At 34.6% G+C, this 27,070-nt stretch overlaps 3 protein-coding genes across 3 annotated transcripts; 1 reads left to right on the top strand and 2 right to left on the bottom strand.

Moving 5' to 3' along the window:
- Positions 1-134: 134 nt before the first annotated feature.
- LOC124532509 (TBC1 domain family member 5) lies at positions 135-15,635 on the bottom strand. The gene is made up of 13 exons (XM_047107421.1): positions 15,444-15,635; positions 15,296-15,369; positions 14,846-14,980; positions 14,080-14,179; positions 12,502-12,618; positions 11,919-12,046; positions 10,563-10,613; positions 9,338-9,437; positions 8,208-8,326; positions 5,067-5,209; positions 4,299-4,440; positions 2,618-2,852; positions 135-1,619 (listed from the first exon to the last, which is right to left on the bottom strand). The coding sequence occupies exons 1-13, from the start codon at positions 15,444-15,446 to the stop codon at positions 1,350-1,352; spliced, it is 1,617 nt and encodes a 538-aa protein (XP_046963377.1). The 5' UTR covers positions 15,447-15,635; the 3' UTR covers positions 135-1,349.
- A 369-nt stretch (positions 15,636-16,004) lies between these two features.
- LOC124532368 lies at positions 16,005-17,764 on the top strand. The gene has a single exon (XM_047107259.1). The coding sequence runs from the start codon at positions 16,281-16,283 to the stop codon at positions 17,691-17,693; it is 1,413 nt and encodes a 470-aa protein (XP_046963215.1). The 5' UTR covers positions 16,005-16,280; the 3' UTR covers positions 17,694-17,764.
- Positions 17,765-18,814: 1,050 nt separating this feature from the next.
- Positions 18,815-27,070, bottom strand: LOC124532367 (transmembrane protein 181). Its single transcript, XM_047107258.1, has 12 exons — positions 26,761-27,070; positions 26,562-26,665; positions 25,976-26,134; positions 24,432-24,534; positions 23,357-23,510; positions 21,842-21,922; positions 20,820-20,919; positions 19,800-19,927; positions 19,579-19,725; positions 19,402-19,504; positions 19,097-19,321; positions 18,815-19,015 (listed from the first exon to the last, which is right to left on the bottom strand). Exons 1-12 carry the CDS (start codon positions 26,916-26,918, stop codon positions 18,879-18,881), a joined length of 1,599 nt encoding a protein of 532 aa, XP_046963214.1. The 5' UTR covers positions 26,919-27,070; the 3' UTR covers positions 18,815-18,878.

Here is a 27,070-nt window from a genome sequence, read left to right as displayed (position 1 = left end):
CATCGGTTAAGATGCACGCGCTCTGACCACTGAGCCATCGCAGCTCGATTTGTGTTGTTATTAATAAGTAATGATATATAAAGTAAAATAAATAGGCAAGTCAACAGAAGTAATTTATAAATAATAAAAGGGGATGGTTCATATTTCTTTATTGCATGATTTAAACAAAATATCACTTGCTTAAACAGATTCATCTAAGAAGTCTATCCGATTGGATAAAATAACTTCAATTAATGTAACGAAATATATAATCCCAAATCTATTTGTACACATTTTAAATGAAGCTGATTTTTTTATTCGATATTTAAATATTTCCGACATTGATTTATTACTTTAGGGGAGCGGGGGGTCTGTTTACATGTACAAATAGGGTTGAAAATATTTATAAATTATAAAATATAATGTAGCAATCTGTATTCATAACATTAATTTAAAGAAAATTACATTTTCGTAATATTTACTAATTTGCACTTAATTTATAAATTGTTTTTTGTTCATACCTAACTAATTTAACTTTGTTCTTTTTTTTTAAATTCCTAAAAAAGGGCATATTATTCCTACTACCTCCGTGCAATATTGGCAACGTGCATTGATGGTATATATTTTTGTATTGAACAATTATTTGCCAAATATTCATACAATTTTTTTATACAAAACTAAATGTAAAAAAATGGCAACACAGGATAACATGCATTGCATTATATCTATTATTTATACTAATTTCAAATTTGTAAATAGCGCCCATGGAAAGCTAACTTTCCCAAATCCGTTTCACACTATCGAATATTCGAAAATTATATCAAATTTTATTTCCAAGCTCCAGTAGCGCCATTTTAATTTCATACATTTTTACACTTTTTATACACAAAGAGTCTTCTTACGCACTATAAGCAAACGCACCATATTATGTCACAAGATTGTTTACAAATTCACCAATTTGGTGATTTTAATTTTAACATCAATAGCTTATTATAATAAAAAACAACCTGTTTAGCGATAATATACTAAAACTTAACACAATATTATACATAAAAATATAATTACGTATTTCTATTTAATATAAGTATGATTTATGTAATCAAATATTGAGTTTAAGTTTAGCCTTAAATAATGAAGGCTTTATTATTTCTACAATGACTGAATACAGATTATATTTAATATATTCTGCACTAATGCTAAAGTGTATAGAGAAAACTATTTATATAAACATATAAATCAGATTCTAGATTGTATGTCATATAAACATAAAGTATATTTTAAAACAGTAATAAAAGCACTATACCATAACGGTAATACATTCGAAATTGTACTTAATGATAATAGCTGTAGAGCATAATTTTGCGTCGTAGTCATTCTGTCCTCAATCCCAACGGATCTAAGAATGGCAAGTCACTCGCGCCGTCGCACTCCGACTGATAGAACAGTTTAAGCGGCACTTCCTTCACTTTCTTCGCGATTTTCACTTGTTTTGAGGTCACTGGCGGCTTCGGTTTGGGCGCCATCATGACAGGCATCAGCTGCTTCCGGCCGATCGCGTCGGTCGATTGATTTTCAGCTGCCTCCAGTGCGGTTTCCACGTCGATTAGAGCATGGTTGCGGCATTGAAGCAGTGCTGCTAACTGTAAATAGGCCAAAAATAGAATAGAAGAAGAATAGAATCGAATAATTAATTTACTTGGTGGTAGGGATTGTGCGAGCCCGTCTGGGTAGGTACCACCCACTCATCAGTTATTCTACCGCCAAATAACAGTAGTCAGTACTGTTGTGTTCCGGTTTGAAGGGTGAGTGAGCCAGTGTAACTACAGGCACAAGGGACATAACATCTTAGTTCCCAAGGTTAGTGGCGCAGTGACGATGTAAGGAATAGTTAATATTTCTCACAGCGTCATTGTCTATGGGTGATGGTGACCACTTACCATCAGGTGGCCCACATGCTCGTCCGCCAACCTATACCATAAAAAAAAAAAAATCTTTATTTACAAAAACACACTACACATAATTTCTATACTTAGACAATACAGCTGAAGAAGTACATATTATTTAGAAAAAAAAAAAAAAAAAAACAAAAGATAGTTAATTATTTGCACAGCGGTGTGTTGCTATAAAAGGAACATCGCTCAGCATGTACTGACAATCTGGAATAGTAATACCCCAGGTGTCAGCGCTGATTTTCAGCGATCACCTTTAGACAGTTGCGTAAACAAATTATAAATCTTGTAAAGTACCTATTTATTTCAATTGAGAAGATAAAAAGGTAAATTAACAAGTCATGTGAGTCGAGATGGCCCAGTGGTTAAAACGCGTGCATCTTAACCGATGATCGCGGGTTCAAACCCAGGCAAGTACCGCTGATTCATGTGCTTAATACGTCTTTATAATTCATCTCGTACTCGGCGGTGAAGGAAAACATAGTGAGGAACAAGACAAATTTCATAGAAATTCTGCCACATGTGTATTCCACCAACCCGCATTGGAACAGCGCGGTGAAATATGTTCCAAACCTTCTCCTCAAAGGGAGAGGAGGCCTTTAGCCCAGCTGTGGGAATTTACAGGCTGTTGTTGTTGTAATAAAGTCATGATCCGTCTGGGTTTTGAATTTCGAAGGGCGTTCGGATACCTGCATGAGTTGTTGCAGCGGCGGCTCGGCGGTCGGCGGCACGCGCGGCAGCGCGGCGCGCAGCGCGGCCACGGCGGCGGGCAGGCGCGCGCGCAGCAGCGCCAGCGCGGCCAGCGAGCGCGCCACGTCGCCGCCCTCGGCCACGCCCTCCGAGCCCGACGACTCCGCCCCCTCCTCGGCGCGCTGCTCGAACGCGAACACCGAGCTCGACGCGTCTAGAATGTTCTCGTGGCTCCTGCGGATGACGACGGCGATCGTTTGTTAAAAATACATTGGTAGAAAAATCATACTATTCGATACAAGATTTTGTAGATGATAAAAAAGCGTGGAGTTAATACCTGTTGAGGAAGTCAACAGGTATTAACTCCTGCGGGATACATTAATTGAAATAATTGTATTTAATTAACATGACGTTGTATTTTTTAAATGTTAAAAAAGAGTAACTACTGAGTTTCTTGCCGATTCTTCTCGGTAGAATCTACTTTCCGAACCGGTGGTAGCTTCACTTAATTGTAAAATGACGATTCAAAAGTGCTTATAAAAGCCTACTTGAATAAAGTTTATTTTGATTTGATTTGATTTGATTTGATAGATCTTTATTCGCGTATTATTTGGAACCCATTTAAAGTCGTTCCAAGAATTTATAGTATGCAATAATGCAATAGAGATAAAAAAGACGAGCCGCAGCCACGTCAGACAACAACGCAATTATTAACACGTTGACTGTCCCGGCCAAATCCAACAACCTTCACGTGGCGTCCTGCAGTTTTTTTTATTAAAAGTTGTTGGAAATACTTCACATTTAATAAATTTATACTTGAAATCTCCGTCACTGTAATATTACAGTTATTTTCAGCATTTTCACATGTGATACAAGGACGTCTCGTCCTTAATTTTAGTGTATCACATATGATGCAGGGAACGTCGAAGCAAAAAATGTGGGTATTCATATAACTAATTGTTTTAGTTTTCTTGCGGTAGTTGCATAAAAATAATTATAAACGTTAATCATAATTAATCGAGCATCGCAGATCTATTGTTGCACAAAATAGTTAGCAAAAATGAGTTCCCGACCGTCTTAGCAATATTTTCATTTATTAAAAAAAATGTGTTGGTTCATTGGTGTTTTGCTTTTCTTAATATCTATTCTAGACGTCCTAATAATATTCATTTCCCTAACTCAGACTACCTCCCCAATAAACGGTGTAGAGTCTGTACGCCTACTTGCATCAGATGTGATGCAAGGACGTATGGTGAAACATAAATTTGTATCATATATGATGCTGGGACTGTCAACGTGTTAAGCTGCGAGTGCTTCAGAGCCGAGCTCAGTCGCCAACCCCCCAATGTCGTTCGCTGCGCACGCTACAGTGCGTAAGGGAGCCGAGCTCAGGCGCCACTCCCCTAATGTTGTTCGCTGCGCATGCGTGAGTGAGGCGCGTGCACTCACGGGGGCGCGTGCGCGGGGGTGCGCGGCGCGGGGTGCGCGTGCGGCGCGCGCAGGTGCAGCGCCAGCGCGCACACGTGGTCGTGGATTGGTCAGGGGGCGGAGTCAGGCCGGTAAACAATGACAACTCACTGCATTCTTAACGCGAACAAACTATAGATGCAATTATTAACTGCGAGTGCTTCAGACCCGAGCTCAGTCTCGGCATGCAGTAAGTAATGCGCGTGCACTCACGGGGGCGCATGCGCGGGTGCGCGCGGCGCGGGGTGCGCGTGCGGCGCGCGCAGGTGCAGCGCCAGCGCGCACACGTGGCGCACGCCGGCCGCCGACGGACGCATCAGCACGCACAGCGCGCGCGCCGTGTCCGCCGCCAGCACTGCAAGAAAACACTCATTTACTGGGTTATGTTTGCTGACGTCAACAGGTGCAGTAATATATCACCGTAAGATTACAGACATCATTAGATTACAATCTATCTCGTGAGATTGTAATCTGTCGAAATATTGTGAACCCTGAAATATGATTGTAATTTACATTATAATGTATCTCGAAATTTTGTGAACGTTTATACAAAAATTAAAATAAAACACTTATAATTTCGATAGTTCATAATATTACAGTTAGAGTTTTTATAATTTAATTGAAATTTACTTCGATAGATTGTAATCTATCAAAAAGTAATGCGTTAAATTAAAAACAGTATATTACGGTTCACAATGTTTTGATAGTTCACAATCTCGCGAGATAGATTATAATCTAACGGTATTTACAATTACGGTAACAAATAAATGCCAACTTGGCTACCACGATGTTCTGGCCCAAGTACCTGTTGTTACATTGAATCACACACCAATATAGGTATCGCTATTTAGAGGTAAAATGTGGCTTAAGTAGGAAATGCGAGCTCACAAAGACTTACCGCTAATTATTTTTATACTAATTCAAATTATTCGTTAAATTTACATTGAACATGATCGAAAACCGTCACCATTTTCTACTTACGTATACTTCTAATCGAGATCAACATGGCGAGTATGACGTAGTGCACGTTGGGCAGCATGGGCCCGTCGGAGAAGATGAAGCCCCACAGGTGCGGCACGTCGGAGCGGGGGAACTCCCGCCCGAAAAGCAATCGCAGCCAACGGCTGGGATTACAAAATAAATAGACAATATATTTATTTATACCACAATTTGTTACTTCTGTTAGCATATTTATTTTAATATGATCATATTTTATTGTTTTAATATATTAAAGTATTATCAGCATAAATAATTCGATTTAAATAGTTGTTACAAAATTGTATTGTCAACATCCGGTTTCGACTAAACTAAATTGTTCTTTAAATGGATCGAAACCGGATGTTGCTACAGTCGGAGGAGGGGCGTGTAAACATTAAATACTAGGAGTAAGCCCAGAAATGGTCATTCTTACTTTAATCGTCGAATTGGAAGGATCGTGAACCACTCCAAGAGAGATAAAGTATTGATTGTGAGGAGAGTTTTTGTATTATTCCAACACTTCTCAAATAAAAAATTAAATATTACCAAAGTATAAAGTAAATATATTAATACACAACAAAAACATTGTATCAAGAAGTATATAATATTATAAGAGAGATATACGTACATATTTATATGGATATATGTATGTATTGGTAATATGACAACGAATCTGTGAGTGTTAGAATAGGCTAATTGATTGGTTTTTAAAATCCATTTAATATTATTTAGTAGAAGTTAAGGAGCCCAGTAAAAGTTGTATTTTTTATTTCTAGTACATATTTGCCGAAAAATATCATATTAAAAATTCCATATTTAAACAGCGCGCAAAAACGTAACTTGGACAATATGGCGCTGCAATGGGGTCGGTGACGTCACTTTCCTGTATTTTTATCTGTGGTCCATATGGTAAAAAAGCAAAGTTTACAAGAAAATGACTTCATCATAAGCCCGGCCAATCAGGAGCGTTTTGTGTCACGTGACAAACGTTTGAAAATTTGCATTTTTATTTATGGATTTTTTAATAAATTAAGTATTATTTTCAAGTTTCGTTAGTAAATAACCATTTTTAAACTCATAATATACACTGATTACAATAATTCACAATTTATTTTTCGCATTGTCAAATAGCCTATTATAACACAATTTGTTACTTTACAAATACTTTACAAAAATTGATTTATGAGTGGCTACAATTTTAACCGGGGTTAATAAAAGTACGACGCAACTTATAGATGTCGCATCGGCAAAATTCGTAAAACCGATCACATCCGAATTAAGTACGCTATCCCAAATTATCAATATTTATTACTTAGGGGTTGCCCATTAATCACGTGAGGCTTGAAATCTTAATCACAAGGGGGAGGGGGGGGGGGGTGTAGGAAGATATCTCGTTTATTTATTTTTTCGTCTAATGCGCGATTTTTAAACAAATACGGTCCTTAATTTCAGAATGAAATAAGATTATAGTTTATACCTGTATTTAAATTAAGATAATATTCAGAAAATTTTAAGATTCGTTGTAGGTACTAAAAATACACGTGATGTTGAGAAGGGGGAGGGGGGGTGGTCTTAAACCTCATTACGTATCACCAATGGGGTAGGGGGGATTAAAAAATGCTAAAAAAAGATCACGTGATTAATGGACAACCCCTTATGTGAATATGATCTTTACACAAACGTAATAATACAATTTATTGTCATATCATATGACCGTTATATTCGACGGATATCGTCGAATGGCGCGATAGGGAGCTATGTCTTTTAGTTGTATAAATCAGCTGTAATCGTTATATTGAATTTGCCGATGATACATCTAAGTTGTGTCGTGCTATACTAATTGGCGTTTTATTTTGGTTTTTAGTTTACGTAATAAAATGAGAAAATAAATTTGTATTCGTGTTTTGTTTTGAAATTATTTTATAAAGTGTAAGATATTTATGCTTCGATATCCTAAATATATTTTTAAATATGAGACAACATCACATACATTACTCTGATCCCAATGTAAGTAGCTAAAGCACTTGTGTTATGGAAAATCAAAAGTAACGAAGGCCTAGACCCAAGACAACATAGAAAACTAATGGTAATCTACATCGACTCGGCTGGGAATCGAACCCGGGACCTCGGAGTGGCGTACCCATGAAAACCGGTGTACACACAACAGTGGTTGTACATTGTGTATATTGGTTAGAATTATTTTTTTAAAGCCATTTACTACAAATTATATTTAAAAGTACATACAAAAATATACGTATTTAATGAATATTTAAATACTTCGGAATTCGAAACCTATTATTAGTTAAATAGACAAACAGACGTATAATTACTTAAATTATATAACTACACGGAAACTAATAAGCATTAGTACCTGCTAAGGACTACAACTAGAAACTAATAGTAGAGTAATGAATATCTAGAGAAATCAAGGTAACACATAGATAGGACGTGCTGTATTGAAAATTATATTGCGACTTATATTTGAATAAAATGATTTTATAGCCCATTACACAATGAAAAAAATAAGGTACAAGTGATAAGGAATAAGGAACCAGGAATAAGGAATAGCACTGCAACAAAACACATGAGGCGATAGGCTACTATATTCAACCAATCAAAGAATGGCTATGGCTATAAGAAATAAGAAACAAATTCCTACCGCGACGGAAATTTTATTCTTATTTCTTATTTTTGAACTCTATATCTCTTATATCTTATTTTTTTCATTGTGTAATGTGCTTATCTTATAACGTTTATTTATTTAGTGTGTCAACACACATGACATAAGTCAAGTGTATTATAGATAATTCATTGTTTCGATATTTTGTTTATAAACAAACTTATATAAGAACAATTTTCAGTTTCGTTTACTTATACCATATATTTTTGTATAATAATAAATATTGGACAACATCACATACATTACTCAGATCCCAATGTAAGCAGCTGAAGCACTTGTGTTATGGAAAATCAGAAGTAACGACGGTACCACAATTTATATGTTTAATATTCCCACGAGCAAATTGTTATAATGTATTATAAATTAACACATATGCAAATTCAATAGAAAAAATTATAAAATTATTTCAAAAGAAGGAATTAAATTAATTTAATATCGATTGTAATGTTACTTTTTTCACTTACATTCCAAACAGCTCCATGGAGATGCTGCATTCAGCCAAATGTGTTGCCAGATCTGGGTCGAAGAGCATTAAATACTCCTCTCTTACTTTGTCTAAATACCGTATTACTTCATTTTGATTCTGAAACGGAAAATTATTAATATCTTGAATTAATTTATTTTATGATATCATAGTTTTACGAAAAATATATGGTAAATATGTCTACTAATTTTTACCCAAGCGTACATTACATATGACACACTTTAAATTTGTAGTTTCGATATTTTTGCAACATGCAATATTTTATTTTTGTTTCAGCCTGTTTCAATATGCGTAGTCTTCGTCTAGCCTTTTTAAAGGCAAAACTTAATAGGCTATTTGACTGGTTTTTAAAATCCATTTTATATTATTTAGTAGAAGTTAAGGAACCCAGTACTAGTTTTTTTTTTTTATTTCTAGTACATATTTGCCGAAAAATATCATATTAAACATTCCATATTTAAACAGCGCGCGAAAACGCTACTTGGACAATATGGCGCTGCAATGGGGCCGGGGACGCCACTTTTTTGTATTTTAATCTGCGGTACATATAGTAGAAAAGCAAAGTTTACAAGAAAGTGACTTCATCATAAGCCCGGCCATTCAGGACCGTTTTGTGTCACGTGACAAACGTTTGAAAAAATGCATTTTTATTTATGGATTTTTGAATAAATTCATATCATAATAGTATTATTTTCAACATTCTTGGTAAATATCCATTTTTAAACTCATAAACACTGTGATTTCAATAATTCACAATTTATTTTTCGCATTGTCGCATGCCCATTCAGCGTTATTATTAGCTTATGGTGCATGCAAACACAAGGAAATATAGAGCGTCAGAGGCATAAAAGACAATTTGGAATTGTTGCCTACGAATCGATCAAATCAAATGTATTTAAATCAAGCATTTTTGTATCGTCAATATTTAAACACTAATACCGTTTCGGAAATCAGCCTTCACCGAGAAGGTATCCTTAATGAGTATTGAATCAGTACTGTGATGGAACTGTTTTAAATCTTAATAATAAATAGTTACTAATAAACATTAAAATCACAATTTTTGTTTAATTAATAACAATTGTTAATATAAATAGTATATGAATGTAGTACGTGTATAGTCTTCGAAAGGGGCAGGCGTCCGCTGGCGGAGGGCACGTCGCCCGTCCAGTAGAACTTCTCCAAGCCCTTCATAATCGCGCTGAAGAGCATGCTGGGAAATACAATGTAGCTATAATATACCACTAGTTGAGTCAAGATAGCTCAGTGGTTAGAACGCGTGCATCTTAACCGATGATCGCGCGTTCAAACCCAGGCAAGCACCGCTGATTCATGTGCTCAATTTGTCTTTATAATTCATCTCGTGCTCAGCGGTGAAGGAAAACATCGGGAGGAAACCTGCATGTGACAAATTTCATAGAAATTCTGCCACATATGTATTCCACCAACCCGCATTGGAACAGCGTGGTAGAATATGTTTTAAACCTTCTCCGCAAAGGGAGCGGAGGCCTTTAGCCCAGCAGTGGGAATTTACAGGCTGTTGTTGTTTTGTTGTTGTTGTTGCATACCGCAGCTTCGTTAGCGTTTTACGGTAGCCTATAAAAACGTAGCCTATGCCCGTCAGTTTCAGTTCATTGGTTTGATCGTGAAAAAGCGACACACAGTCAGAGCTGCTTTCACATATATAATATTAATATAGATACTTAGAGACTAGAATGTAAATGTTAAACTAGTCGCTCACGTTTTTGGGTTTGGTCGTAATGTTTCATAAAGGTTTATTGGTAATTGGACGTTTTCCTGTTAGAACTAGCGCACACTGGTGATTTTTGTCACGGTGACGGTTTCGTCACTCTTGTCGAGTCCGTGAATATGTATGGAGGTGCGCGCACGTTACGACGTGACAATTGGGTGACATTTTGTGTCTACATCTATGCATATTCACTTGACAAGAGTGACGAAACAGTCACCGTGACAAAAGTTACCAGTGCGCGCTAGTTCTTAGGAAGAATAACGAGGGTGACATTTTGCAATAATTTTAACCCCCATATGTTTAATGCAAAAGTAAACATTTTTGAGTTATTACGTTTTTTCAGCTTCTTTCCAAATAAGTCAAAACAAAACTTCAAAAATTTATTTAAAAAACTATCAATTCAAATCCATTTTTTTATTCTGATTTATAAAAAAAATTGTTATATTTGTTTATATGTAAAAATGATTAATTATCCAAATAAAAAATGCGAGATGGAAAACTACATATACAAATTTATTTAATAGAAGTGAGAAATAAGTAATTAAAAATTAATATATATAAAAAAGTATAAGAAAAGTTTGTACTTACTAACTGTCGTGTTCTAAGTAGTCTTCTTGTAGATAATATCGCAAGGTATCGCTGAAAAACGCAGTTACTCGATTATGAACTTTATCTTCTAGACCTAACCTTACATTATTACATATTTATAGGTTAGTATAAATTCCTTTGGAAAGGAAACATTACTTATTAGTTAATATATTTCTATTTACTTACCAAAATGTTTTGAAAATTTTATTTTTTGCGAATTTTAATATCAATAAAATTCTTTTAAATATGATTTATTTTTTTAATTTAATTCATGTTTTTCTGACTCTACACCAATGATGTTGTAGTAAACAGATATGTCATTAACGCGCAAAACGTGAAGACTAGAAAACGTCCTAATTGGGACGTTTGCCTTTAGTCGTTTTATGTAGTAATACGTTATAATACATCATAATTACGTAGTAATACGTTTTGCGTAATTAAAACATCTAGTTATCCCTTTTACTTATTGTTTTTATCAAGATATCCTTTTTACTTTTAACGAAATAAACTAAAATAAACGGCCCCCGGCGCGGCACACTTTTTTCTGTTGTTTAGTATGGATATAACATATCTTTTTATTAGAATATCATTGTTCTACACTTAATAGTTGCCATATAATGCAGTATGACAAGCATTCGGAACAGATAATATTATATAGTATATAGTAACTGTTATATCTCGTCAGTACGACGTTGTTTTTGTATACCCTAATTGTGGTACAATTAATAATTAATTATTGCGTTTGCTTAATCGCTTTCAATTATAAAACCTTAATTATACATTATTAATGTAAGAGTTTTTGACGTTAAATAATTATAACTAACATTTATTATGTAAACTGAAATAATGTGTTTAATTTATGTTTTATCGATATTATTAATGCCAAAACATATTTAACCACTTAAAAAGTCTTGCTCATAGTCTTTTATTTTATTAAATTTACTTGGTGGTAGGGCTTTGTGCAAGCCCGTCTGGGTAGGTACCACCCACTAATCATATATTCTACCGCCAAAAAATAGTACTTGGCATTGTTGTGTTCCGGTTTGAAGAGTTAGTGAGCCAGTGTAACTACAGGCACAAGGGCCATAACATCTCAGTGTCTAAGGATGATGGGGCATTGGAGATGAAAGGAATTGTTAATGTTTCTTACAACGACATTGTCTATGAGCGGTAGTGACCACTTACCATCGGGTGGCCCATATGCTCGTATGCCAACCAATAGTATAAAAAAACTGAGTCAACAATGAATATTGTCCATGGGTTTAAGCAGAGTTAATGATGTGAGGGGTCTGTGCTGTGGTGAAGCGGTGTTAATGATGATGATGATGATGAGGGGTCCGTGCTGTGGTGGGGTACCTGATGCAGCGCGGGGCTGCGCGCCTGTCCGCACGCAGTTCCAGCAGCAGCGGCGCTAGAACCTCGTGCATACCCTGCCGGTAGCCGGGGCACGGGTGCGCGCGCGACCAGTAGAACAGTACGCGCACCTACCACCACGGGTAACGAACTTACCACTACATAGTATAAAGCAAAGGCGCTTTGTCCCTATTGGATCCTTAAAACTACGTAACGGATTTTGATGCGGTTCTTTTTAATCGATAGATTTATTCGAGGGGACGGTTTTTGTATATAATACATAGACCATATAGTAGAGGAACATTGATAATTTTAGAAGTTGTTAGTATGATGTCCCGTGCGAAGTCGGGGCGGGTCGCTAGTTGTCTATAAGATTTTATATTAACATGGTCACTTTTATTATTACAGTTATTAAAAACGGGATATATACCATGTTTTTTATTTTTAAATGATGGAGCTCGATATTTCGACATTATTTACGAATGTCTTGTTCACGAGAATTACACTTAGTTTACGAATTTACTGTCATTCCTATTTCACTTAGCATTTCCAGGTTGCCGTTTTAAGTATACTTATGGTCACTTACCATAAGGTCTTGGACAACTTTGTCACGGAAGTAGGCTTCGTCGGGAAAAGTGCGGACAACGTCTTGAAGTATCATCGCCTTGAGTTCGTTGTCGCAGAAGTGTTGCTTCCATGCGCTCTGTTTTTAAATGATTATATAATTCAATAATCAATTAATAAAAAGTGTTTGGCCATTTTAAGATATGCAACAGTTTACTAAAACATAAATACAATAAGGAAACGTCCATTTTCCCTTTTTTCCTTTTACTAAATCTGTGTTTTTTTTTGTTGCTATTGACGAGGTTCAGTGTAATAAAAAAATTGGAATAAGAAAAAAAAAGCTCGTAAAGTACGAATTTATACCTGTATGCCTCAAAGTTTCATAACTACAATATTTACTAATTGCAGAATAATTTTTAAACCACACTCTTTACAATTTTGAAATAGACACTCTCAACTATATTAAATAATAGGATAGATTATTAAACTTTCTGATGTAAAATTACCTGGATTGAGATTTACAATGAACTTTATTTCATATCAAAACATAAAAATGCAAATGTTGCACTTATTTTTAAATGATCGTTAAATTTTTTTTTTAAATAAAAACAAGTGATCGTAAACATAATCAAGGATAATTCCAATGATGTTGTAGTAAACAGATATGTTATTAACGCGCAAAAAGTGAAGACTAGAAAACGTCCTAATTGGGACGTTTGCCTCTAGTTGTTTTTTAGTAGGAATACGTTATAATACATCACAATTACGTAGTAATACGTTTTGCGTAATTAAAACATCTAGTATCCCTTTTACTTATTGTTCTTATCAAGCTATCCTTTTTACTTTTAACGAAATGTAAAAATAAATTAAAGTAAACGGTCCCCGGCGCGGCACACTTTTTTCTGTTGTTTAGTATGGATATAACATATCTGTTTATTAGAATATCATTGGATATTTCATATACAGATACAGGGTCAAAGCGCGGTTTCCCCCATGCGACGTTTCGCTTAAAATATTGTAATTTTATATAACAACTGCGCAACAATGGATCATTAAACGATGGATATGGCAAATACAAATATCTCGTTTAAGGTTTCATTGAATGAGAACATTTAATTGGCATAAAATGGAACATCCAAAAATGTGTTTATAATAATTGTAATGATCTGTGATAGCTGAGCGTTTTCGAGAACAATATGAGACGCATTTCGAAAATGGAACTTCCTACATTAAAATAGATTTTATGGTCACAATAATTTTTCTTAGAAATTTAACTAAGCCATGCTCAAACTTATTCTCAAAGGTAGAGGAGGCTTTAGCCTAGCTGTCAGAAATTTACAGGCTATTGCTGTTGTACACTCAATCTATAGTGATTTTTTTTTTAATGGGTTTGTCAATTTTCATTTGACAAAGGTATAAAATTAACATTCAAACAAACTATTATCTTTCCATTAATACTTCCAAAATCAGACAATATTCAAATACATTTATTGTAGAGCAATAAGTATAGAGAGAGAACTTTTTATTTGTTTTTAATATTTTTTGTATATAACAAAAAAATGAACTTTCCTTATATACCAACACAATAAAAAAAATTTACCTCTTCTCTCTGTGAAAGTGGATCATCCCCAATTACTCCCCGTGGATCCATGGACAATTTCTTCCTCAAATCATCGTAAAAGTTTCTGTGTCCTCTTATGCTATAATTACAAATAAAATTATCATTATAATATTAAGCTTGTTGATGAAAAATATTTTCTATATTTTCAAATTATATTCAAAAATATAATGCTACAAAAGATACATAAATGAATAAAAATTAATAAAGAACTAAACTTTATAACCAACCAGATATACATTACGAATAAATATTCTTATTAAGTTTCACCTAGAGTAATCCATTTAGAAAAAAAAATTAACAAATATTTTTAACTCATTACCAGAAGCACAGGTATCAATTTCCATGTCTCTAACATCAAAAGTGATTAATTCTCTTCCAAACTATGAAATAAATATGGGGTTTATTTCTTTAAAAAGTAATTATGAGTATATATTTCTAAATCCAACATATTTTTTTCAACTCATATTTACATTGAATCAATCTGCCTCCCCTTTAAGAGATGTCCCCATAGGAGATGAAATTCTAAAAATCATTCCTCTGTGCTCATCTATAAACCTGTACATTTTGATCTCATTAGATCCATCAGTATCTGTGCATTATAGTCAGTCAGGTAGTTATTTCAAAATGTTATGAAGTACAAAGAAATGTTTATTGTGTAGATCTTCTTCCAGTTTACAAAGGTTTATTTTATTTTAAGAACTTAAAATCAATAGTAATTTTTTAATAATTCACAGTATGGTTCTACCTCATCAAAATGTCCTCGGAAGGTGGAGGAACAGCATTGAGCAAAATGGCCCAGGCTAAACTCCTTGGGCGAACCAATCTGTGTTCCACTGCAGCCTTCTTCAGGTACTCCATGCTCCATGTTGGAAACTGTAGACTAAGAATAAATAACGAAATTAATCAAAGAGTTTCTAAATAGTTAAGCAGCATTAGATAAAAACTTCATGTTAATTCAAATTTTTTAATTTGACAATTTTCGCTCATTAAGTTCTTGTTTTTAAATAATCTAGATCAATTATTAAATTTAACTTTAATTTAGAAAAATCTTTCTGTAACAAAAAACAATTATTAAAGCTAATTGTTATCAAAATATAAATAGTTGGATGTTCAGATAAAAAATCGCGAATATCTAGGAACGAATCACAAAGAAAAAGTAAAAGAAAGATTTGATAATGCAATTGTTTGTACTTACTCGTAGTCGCTGGCCTCGATGTAAGGTTTTGAAGGGGAACTCGGTGAGACCGAGCCGTTTGTATTATTTTGTTCCTACAAAAAAGTAAGAGTCCATAAATGACTCACAACACAAAAATAATAATAAAAATAATCGACTTTATAATCACCATAATTTAACAGGTTTACTTAACGATCATAGTGTTTATTGTTTCACATTATACATGATAATGAATGACACAGTTGAAATGAAAAAGTTATTCGTTACTTTTACAAAATATGACTTCTTTTTATCTTGTTTTGATATTTTTTTACATATCCACTAGTACACTGCTCACAGCTGAACGAAGTCCGAACGTGACACTGACACACACATGACATATTTTGCCTTTTCAAACAAAACTGGTTTCGGCGAAATTTATTTTCATATTATTTTTAAATTTTATATTGATCAGTAGGTGTAATAATGTATTAAACAAACAATTATCTTAGGTATTCTTATTATTAAGTAATCATATCGTGTTTAAGTTGTCATTGTAATAAACAAAAGAATACTGTATAAATGAATTTAGAATTTAAATTATACAATGAAATAATAGCTAAAGATGATATAAAAATATCACATTAGAAAAAATACATAAAGTCAAATGTATTATCGATTTTCTATACAAAATGCTTTTCGGAAAAACTATTATTGCCATGTTTTAAATTTCTCCTCAAATCAAAAGAACAGCAAAACTAATCTGTGGCTGTGGAATGGTTGTCTTTCTCTTTTTAGTTAACGAACGCGTTTGTGCATTTTTGAGTATTTTGAGTTTGAGATAAGTTTTTGAAATCCAAAAGTGATCTCGGAAATTTACCATTAAAGTCAATCAAATGTTTGGGTGTTATCATGTTATTGGTGTCTATAGTTGACATGGCGCGTAATAATCTCGCTATTGTGTGGAGCGAAGTGAGATCACAAGCGCTGGTTCTCCGACTACGATGACCATAAAGCAACAGCAAACATGATTGCCAATTTGCCGCTGCTCTTCGCTAATGGGAATCCAACGGCATTATCTAAAATCAGTGCCGACGAGTTAGAGAAGTTCATAACATTCATGGTGACATGTTCTTGGGGGCACGACACGGCGAAAGATATCCGGAAGCCTCCTTGGTGGCCTAACGATGTTGTATTTACACATCCTTTTGTCAGACCAAGCGAAGTACCAAATGATTGGGAAGCTAGGCTGAAGCAATTAGTCAAAAGATGCTACGATTATCATAAAAGTGCTTTTCTCTTGGTTTTTTCCGCTCAGCTCGCCCGGTACCCGCGAAAGAGGCTAAGGTACGTCGATAACCGCGACCATACGACTTCGCTGTATTATCGGCCCAGCAGTCGCCTTTTAGTAACCTTTAGGAATGAGAACCTTTTCTATGACAGAGAGACACCCTTAGACGAAAGTGATCCACAGGTCAAATCTGCCGATATTTATCTTTGTGACAACTGTGACAGTCATTTTGATAACTTAGAAGTATTAACAGCACATGAAAGGCTATGTAATAATGAGAATATACCATCAAGTACATGTAGTGGAGGTTTACCTGAATTTCTTTCAGCATTGAAGCTTCTGCCAGTTGGTGAGAAGTTAGAGGATAGAAGTTCTAAAGGTGGTGAAGGTGATTCACGTCCCAAAAATGCAAGAACTGCAGCCAATATTGATAGAGGTCCTCCATATCCTTTTTCATCCCTGGCTTACATGAAAAATGCTAAGATAAATGCTCAGAGGGACACAAGCTATTCCAGAGACAGGATAGAGCGATACTGCTGTACCTCGACACCAATTAGTAAAAATGTAGTTAGTAAAAGCAAAAATCAACAATTCCCTATCAGATATAGGAGGCCTATTGATTATTGGCAACGAAGGCATGTGTTCCCTAATCAGAGAAACAAAAAAATACTCGATCTCAATAGCCAGTTATTGCTTTTACAATGCAGACCTCTGACAGTGGACGTCTACAGAATGTCAATGGAGAAGATCCAAGAATATATTGAAAACTTGCAAAGGGAGTCTGAGATGAAATGTAACGCAGACAAGGACATAGTGTTTGTGGACGGGCTTGACACGGACCAAGCTAACGACGTAGAAATGAAGAGTTGTGATCCTCTCAAAAGAGTGGATAACGATTGTGAAGTGATTGATCTGTGCTCAGATGATGAAAGCCCTATTGTTAATGAGAATTGTGATCCAAGGGCTGGAGTGACTTGTGTGATGAGGGGTGGGGCAGTATTACGGAGGACAGCGGCGACTCCACAAGCCCTTCCAGCGGAGCCTTGTGGTGCTCGCCAGCGTCCTCTGTCCTCCCTTATACTGCAACCTCACCCTGTTATATTAATAGCTCATACTCTGAACAATTTACAAACTATAGCATTAGATTAATGTAATGTTTAATGTAGTTACATTATGCTGACAATTATTTATTATCTTCCTGATTAAAATTTTAATGTTCATGTTATGTTTTATTTCACAAAATAAAAGGAAACAGTTTTTATATTAAGGGTTGTACAAAATGGCGATTCTAATGACGCCAATTTCAATTTACGAATAAAATAACTATACTTAGAAAAGCACAATATCACATTTTTTATTAATCTCATATTTATTGTTTATATTATTTAATATTCAACAAACAGTATTTTTTAAGAAACTCAATATCTATGATTAATTTTGGACAGGCTACTATTTCAAATAATTTAATTTTTTTATTAAATCATGGTTGATACATTATTTTAAAACAATATATAAAATTAAGGTTTTGTTAATTGTTAACATAATTTAAATTAAAATCTGTTTCTTATCTATGTTCATATTGAGAACACGACGTCACTAATAGTTAAAATATAATCGGAATAAATAATTACGCGGGTTCAAATTCTTGAGGTATATATGACGTTATTTGTAATGCTGCTGGGAAAACATTTACAACAATGGTACATTTTTGACATTTGTTAATATATATTTTTTAAAAAACGCTTTTAAAATGTGTTCGTGTGATGTGTTCATACTTGAGTCATAGTCCATCGAGATCTTTAAAATTTTAAATAAAGTACTTAGTAGCAACGCTTATTCGCATTTTGCATTCCTATTCCTAAGAGTCAGTTTCAATATGGCGAATGGTAGCCGGCATAAGTTAAAACCAGGTAGACATTTGTAAGTTTTTGCTTCGAGCGAAGTGCCTATTGGTTAGTAGTTATTTTATTTACTTGTTTATAATCTTAATGTTATGGCAACCCAAATGTCAATTTAAGTAATCAAATGTCACTTGATATATTAATTATGATATTTTTATTAATTGTGATAACTTTCTTAAAAATTCAAGGCGAAGCATTGATTTAATTTGTTACGGTTTCGTTATGGTGTTTTTCTTTATTTAGATTGACATAATAACTTTTCAGCAGATAAAAATTAAGTTGTATTTTATTTCGTAATTAACGAAGAGAATGTATATAGCTAAGGAACAATCGATATTGTATTATATTGGAATAGAAATAAAGGAAAAGTGAAGTCTTTCATTTTCTATTTTATAACAAGAAAAATTACATAATATCTGAAAAACATAATTAATCATATATCTTCACTGTTCGCTCTATGAGAATGCGAATTAAGAGGACGTCTACTTTCTTCATCAGAGCCATAGATAACTTCTTCATCTGAGTCGTTGATCATAGAAAAAGCTGGATTATCTTTGGTAATAGCAGTTTCTGCAAAAAAAGATTAAATATCATCACAGTAAACTTAATTGAGCATAATAATAATAATTAAAAAAAAAATTGCAAAATTACCATGGATTGAACCACTTCCGGGAGAGAATAAATAAGCTAATATATACATCTTGAAGTTAAAAAGGCCGTATAAAGCCATGAACGGCGCGGAAGTGTCGTAATGCACTTTCGGCTGGGAAGCCCAGTGGTCCTGCAAGGCGGCCGGCCCCCAAGAGTGGAGCGCCAGTATCGTAGTAATAAAGGTGACTGTGCCGACTATTATCGATAGGCATCGCAGTCTGATGTCTAGAACAAAAATAACTAGTCACGAAAATATGCTAAGTACTGGCAACATTAATTTAATATGTTGGTTTTTTTTTGCTTACCAAAAAATGGCATATTTCTTAAATCACTATAGGCTTTAATAATAAGTACGAGCAAATATAGGAAGTACAATGTAACAGCAACGAAGAACATGATTTTTACCACCTGAAACAAAATTATAAAATTAATAATAAATACGTACCTATTGAATTAGATATAAAATGGAGCCAGTCACTTACAGGGTAATTTGGATTCATATAATAGTTGAATGTGGGGTCATAGTACGCGTAGTACTTTTGCCATACCGCTACCACCATGGCGGGCACCCACATGAGTCCTACCACGATCACTTTGAAAAGGTAGAACGATACAAAACCTCTTTCATTCTGAAATGCACAGATAATAAAAAGTAAGCGAGTGTGAAGTTCCTTAAATTGGTTATGTTATATAACAAGCTTACTTGTCTTAGGCCGTGATAAAGTGCGAGCCAAGACAGCAGTACGCACGCCAGGAATGTCGTTTGGAATATTGTATCCAGCAGAGGCGCGAAACATCCACCAGATACTAAGCGTAGAGGAAATATTGGATCTGTCAAAGATATATCACACTTTATATCGTATTTTCTGATATTAATTATGTCAATGTTTTTCGTAACAGCGGCTGTTTTCCAAGGAATATAGTCGAACGCACAGGTTATAGAGCTCGAATATGCCGGAAAAGAAAGTAACACTATTCCCAAACTCTCATATTTTGATTCCATTCGACAATTCGTCACAACCGGAATGAATGAGAAACCGTCAGAACCGGCGCAGACAAATGCATAATGTTGGACATTGCAAAACAATCCAAGCCTCTGTTTGTTACTAGTAATTTTATGACAAAGTCTGTTTAGAAAAGTCCATGGCGCTTTTATTGACTAAGCCAGGATTTGAATTAAGGTAGGTGTATCTCCATATGAGTTCATCTAGACCAAAGATGCAGTCTTTGATAAAATATGTAACTGGTTTATAAAATTTTAGTTCTCCTTTCTACAAATCAAGTCGAGATGGCCCAGTGGTTAGAACGCGTGCATCTTAACCGATGACTGCGGCTTCAAACCCAGACGAGCACCACTATATATTTGCTTAATTTGTGTTTATGTTTCATCTCGCGCTCAGCGGTGAAGGAAAATATCGCGAGGAAACCTGCATGTGACAAATTTCATAGAAATTCTGCCACATGTGTATTCCACCAACCCGCATTGGAACAGCGTGGTGGATTATGTTCCAAATCTTCTCCTCAAAGGGAGAGGGCCTTTAGCCCAGCAGTGGGAATTTACAGGCTGTTGTTTCTACAAATGCAATTAGCCGATACAAAAGGGAACAAAATTCAACTATAACTAAAATATAATACGTAATTATCTATGATACCTTGCGAATAGTGCGTTAACTGTCTTAAAATAATATGCAATAATTTATTTATAATTATAAAAAGTACGTACCATTGTAAAGTAATAGTAATGGCAATAATATGGAGAGCCACTTCTGTTCGATGGCCCAATCTTGCGTGGAATATTTCCTTAGCGTGTGGGCGAACCAACACTGGAAGTTAAGAAAATTAAATGTGTGAGGGTGGCATTTGCCGTCTCTTTCTACTTATAATGTTAATATTATTTAAACCTATTTTATTTTATCTCATATGCAAACTTATAAATATGAAGAAATTATTGTTGTAGATATCGTATGTTGAGATAGGTTTTATATATTAGATAACGTTATGACTACAAATACACGGGACAAAATTAAAGTGTTTACTTTGAAACTGCACGGAACTATTACTAATATAAAAATAAATTACAAACAATAAGTACAATTTCGGGGTTCGTTAATAAATAATCGAGATGGCCCAAGGTCGAGATGGCCCAGTGGTTAGAACGCGTGAATCTTAACCGATGATTTCGGGTTCGAACCCAGGCAAGCACCGCTGATTCATGTGCCTAATTTGTCTTTATAATTCATCTCGTGCTCAGCGGTGAAGGAAAACATCGTGAGGAAACCTGCATGTGAAAAATTTCATAGAAATTCTGCATGTGAATCTGTATACACGTGTATTCCAGCGTGGTGGAATATGTTCCAAAAACCTTCTCCTCAAAAGGGAGAGGAGGCCTTTAGCCTAGCAGTGGGAATTTACAGGCTGTTGTTGTAACATATAATGCTATCTATGTCTGTAATAATGATCATATAGTTTTAAGTCAGACATGCTTTTTGTTTTTTTTTTTAATTATTGAATTATGAAAATCTTTTCGATACGACACAGAGTATAAATATTTTAATATTGTTATTTTTTAATTTTTATATTTAGCTTAGATAAATGTATACTTGGTCATATTAAAAAAGGGCTCCTAGAATATCGTGTTAGTCTGTCTAGCGTATTCAATAAATTGTGTAAAATGATTGCATTCGTGTATGCGTTTTCGTAGATCCAGGACGACATTTTAACTGTACAAACAAAAGGTCAACTCACGGCTACTGTGAACGTCGTGAGAAGAAATATGAATCGGAACCACGTCTCCATCTGAGTGAAGGCTGGATTGTAGGTCTTAAACTGAAAATATATCATCCATTTATTTATGAAATACATAGTCTTTATAATTCTTTTTTTTTGATAAAATTCGTTTTTGACTTTGGACGCAGGGTCACGGAATTTGCAGTCTTATGTTTAGTCTCTAGAACAACGAGACAAACTCCAACTCAAATTAAATATAATAAATATGAGACAACATCACATACATTACTCTGATCCCAATGTAAGTCGCTAAAGCACTTGTGTTATGGAAAATTAGAAGTAACGATGGTACTACAAACACGGTCTGAGTGTGTCAAGTCATTATAGAAAACTAATAATAATCTACATCGACTCAGCCGGGAATCGAACCCAGGACCTCGGAATGGCGTACCCATGAAAACCGGTGTACAAACCACTCGACCACGGAGCTCGTCAATTCCTTTATTCAACATAGAAGCATTACAGTTACTTATTGATGATCAAATTAAACTGGAAAATTTTGAAAAAGGAACACCCTGACCTGAGAAGAACCGGCGAAAGAATCTCAGCGAGTCTTTTTTTTGCAGGACAGTTCAGACAGGGCAGATCTACATATAGCCTATTCCAAATAGTTCATGTAATCCTTGTCCATGTACTCGAATACCAAGCGATCGCAAAATATATCTGCTATATTGTGCACAAGAACAGTTCTTGATTTAATTTTTATGAAACACTTTTCCATTTTACTATTTGTATCAACCTTTATTTTAATTTCGAACACAGCTTGGTCAGTATTCGAAACGGCATCTATTCGCGAAACCATAATGAATACCATAGATCATTCAAGCTCTCAACTAGATTAGATTATTTAAATTTATTCCTCTTATTGTTGAAATAGGCTATAATATATAATAGGCTATTTGACAGGTTTTTAAAATCCATTTTAAATTATTTAGTAGAGATTAAGGAACCCAGTAAACAGTTGATTTTTTTATTTCTAAAACATATTTGCAGAAAAATATCATATTAAATATTCCATATTTAAATAACGCGTTTAAACGCTACTTGGACAATATGGCGCTGCAATGGGGTCGGTGGCGTCACTTTGCTGTATTTTAATCTGTAGTACATATAGTAGAAAAGCAAGGTTTACAAGAAAGTGATTTCATTATAAGCCCGGCCAATCATGAGCGTTTTGTGTCACGTTTGAAACAATGCATTTTTATTTATTGATTTTTGAATAAATTATTATTATTTTCAAGTTTCGTTAGTAAATAACCATTTTTAAACTCATAATATACACTGATTACAATTATTCAAAAATTATTTTTCGCATTGTCAAATAGCCTATGATTCCTGTTTATATAAACTATATGTGGAACTTTAAACATGAGGGTATTTTTAATGAATATAAAATACAATTTGATTAACATTTAACAATCATCACACTTCCTACAACCCTGTGTTATAAAATTGAAACAAATAATTACTTACATAAAAAACAATTTCTCGTATGTAGTATCGCTTATGAAACTCTTTTAATCCGTAGAATTTCATATTAAGAATGTAATGTGTGTACTCTAAGGAACCTAGATGTAGGACCATCACTTCTTCACAAACTTGTTTCTTGCATTTTAAATGTTGGGTCCTTGAATAAAAAAAAACAACTTTATAGTGTACGTGAGCAGTATATGTAACTTTTTGATAATAATAGAAGTCATAAATCTTAACTGATGGTTCGAAATTCAAAAGCGGGAAAGCACCACCGAATTTTTAAATGCTTAAATTTGTAATTATAATTAATCTCAAGCTAACCCATGGTTCTAAGTATATGTAACTCGGGGGCAAACACCACTGAATTTGCAAATCATCCCATACTTCGCGGTAAAGGAAAACATCGTGAGGGAACCTTTCTTTTTACTCGCTAGAAAAACTGCATTACGACACGTAGTGCGTCGCGATTTACCGGATTACCAACTAAATAAGTATATTTCTTTCTTGGTGGTGGAGCTTTGTGCAAGCCCGCCTGGGTAGGTACCATCCACTCATCAAATATTCTACCGCTAAACAACAATATGCAGTATTGTTGTGTTCCAGTTTGAAGGGTGAGTGAGCCAGTGTAACTACAGGCACAAGGGACGTAGCATCTTAGTTCCCAAGGTTGATGGGGCAATGACGATGTAAGGAATAGTTAATATTTCTTACAGCGTCATTGTCTATGGGTGATGGTGACCACATCAGGTGGCCCATATGCTCGTCCGCCAACCAATGCCATAAAAAACCAGCAGTACTCTCTCCGTATTTTCTGTGGGCGCCATAGGATCGCTTTCGCAAATTACTGTGACATCGTGAGGGAACCTGCACTAATGTAATTTCAACAAAACTCTACGATACTCTAGTTATGTATGTGTCTCCGATAGTCGATGTACCAATAAGTAGCGTGGTGGAAAAATCTTCTTAACTTATTTTAAAATGGAAAGTAGGTCTTAGTCTCTGTTGACTCTAGAAAGCTAGTAGAATTGGGGTGTTTAGTATGTGATTTTTCTTTGCCCTTTGCACTTGTACTTACCTATTAGTAGCCTCCGACTCTGGTATGAGATTAATGGTGGAATGATCACTAAGTACGCCGTCTATTGATATACTGATTTGAAAGCTCTTATCAAATATCTCCTCTGAAAAAGGGAAGGTAACATTTAAATAGCGAATTATACTAAAAAAAGATTTTAATTATATTTAAGATCATTTATGGATTTCTCAAGGTCCTTCGCGACAATATTTTATTCGGTCGTATTAGAAGGCGACCTTAACCTTTGTTTATTGAGTCAGGATCATTAAATATATTTTAAATTGAGTAAAATGTTAGTAAAAATTCATTTGAAGTAAATTTAAATAAATAATCCTATTTAATATTTCTAAGGGTTGATATTTTTTTTGCATTTTAATGGCATTTTTGATTAATTCTAAAGTTATTATAAGTTATACATATGGAGCCAATAATTATTTTCCGAAATGAAGACGTTGTTCGTGTTATGTTACGCCGTTCGTGTGTCTGGGCGCCATAGTGGCGCGCGGAGTTGTTTGACACTGTCGCCTGCCATTCTATACACCAAGCTATTACTACGCATTAACACATTACATAAAGATTCATCTCAATAAAAACGGCACCATACCATCTTGAATATCAGCTTGCAATAATAATAAAATTTATTTGAGATTGTTAAGTTATTTCAGGGATGGATTCGTTTTGTTAGGGCTTTTAAGTAAATCACGTTTCAGGCCGTTTAATCTTTCTTAGCTCTCTAAAATATGTTTTATTATAATTAGATTATGAAATGTTTGGCTTCAACAATTTTATTCACAATGATTTTTTAATCTTCATTGACACGTTTTGGTCATCCCAGCTCCTAGCGGGGGACAGTTGTATAGGTATACTGCTAACGGATAATTCGACATTAAGAGAACACAGCTTTGAAATAAAACTAGTTTTAACGGATTTAAATCGCGTATATTAATTATTTTTATCATCCCGACGTTTCGAGCACTTTACAGCGTTCGTGGTCACGGGTAGACATGAGTCTAATGTACGCGATTTAAATCCGTTAAAACTAGTTTTATTTCAATGTGTAATAATCGCGAAAATCTAAGACAACAGAACACAGCTTGCTTCAATACACTGGCTAATAAGATTTAGCTAAAATAATGTCAGTAATGTTACTTAATCACGTGTCTTAAAGTCTTGACGAAATATTCATTTTTATGTCGTTCATTGGGCTTTAATATGTAGATGTAGATAGTCCGAAACTGTTCATTCGATTGAATAACTTAAATAATAAATAAATATGAGACAACATCACATACATTACTCTGATCCCAATGTAAGTAGCTGAAGCACTTGTGTTATGGAAATCAGAAGTAACGACGGTACCACAAACACCCAGACCGAAGACAACATAGAAAACTAATGGTAATCTACATCGACTCGGCCGGGAATCGAACCCGGGACCTCAGAGTGGCGTACCCATGAAAACCGGTTTACACACCACTCGACCACGGAGGTCGTCAATATAGCCAACGTTGACTCTGGTCCTTATAGTCTAGTTGGAGGATACTCGCCATCGTTGTTGTCGGTGAGTATCTCAGCGAGAAGCCACAGCTGTTGCACGCGCGCCCCGAGCGCAGGGCTCCGCAGGCGGAAGGGCCCGCGGAATATCTCGCTGGAGTTTGTGACCACGCTCGTGGCCGACACCGATGTCGTGGACGTTGGGGACGGACCTACGGGTTAGATCCAAGTTCAATGACCCGTCCTTTGTAAATTATCACGTCAGAATGTTACCTGTATTAATATTTATCTATAGATTTCATAATATACGAAGGTATATGTTTTTAAATAAAAACGTAAGTATTGTTTTCTCAGTATATTTTGTTATGATAAATGTGTCATAATTTATTAATTATTAAGGGTAACTCTAGGAATTCACTATTGTGGGTACATATTTTCTATTATTTAAATATTGTTCATTTATATAAATTTTTACTGTGTATATTTATCTGCAAATTTCAAATTTTATGCAACAATTATTTTTATTCTAAGTTCTAAAATAAATTGAACTATTAATGGTAAAAATGTAGTTAATAATAATTATATATAATAATGTAAACATGAATGATTATGGGTAAGTTGTAAAGTGTCCCTTCAAACCTGCTAATCCTATAAATACACCGAGACCGAAGCAAGCAAAAAATGCTATAAAAACCATCACGAATTCCCCTTTGTGCATCGAATAAATCCTCATTTGGACAGATCTAAAAGGAAAAAAAGAAAAAAAAATAGAAATTTTTTCAGTGAAACGTATGTTATTATCAAGTAAAAATATCAATGGATCGTTTAAATAAATTACCTTTCACAGCGGTCGTGGTGATATGCAGGTGCAATATACTTATTAAACTCGCTAAATAGATCACTGAATTGTGACAGCGTATTGCGTATTTTGTAGTTCCATCCGCCTGTAGGCAGATGGTAAGAATATCCAACATTAGCGGTATCCATGATTGCCATTAGTTTTGTACTATATTTTACAACGATATATTATATATTATAAAGCAATAGACGCACTATACATTACTTGCGTTGTAAAAAACGCTAAATACGCGAATTGTTTCCTCACATACTTGTTTACAAGCATTATTGATTTTCGCGGGGCTTGCCAT

This window comes from Vanessa cardui, chromosome 9, assembly GCF_905220365.1.
Source record: "Vanessa cardui chromosome 9, ilVanCard2.1, whole genome shotgun sequence".
Classification (NCBI taxonomy): Eukaryota; Metazoa; Arthropoda; class Insecta; order Lepidoptera; family Nymphalidae; genus Vanessa; species Vanessa cardui.
Note: the sequence above shows the minus strand (reverse complement) of the source record. Positions and strands in the feature narration are given on the sequence as shown.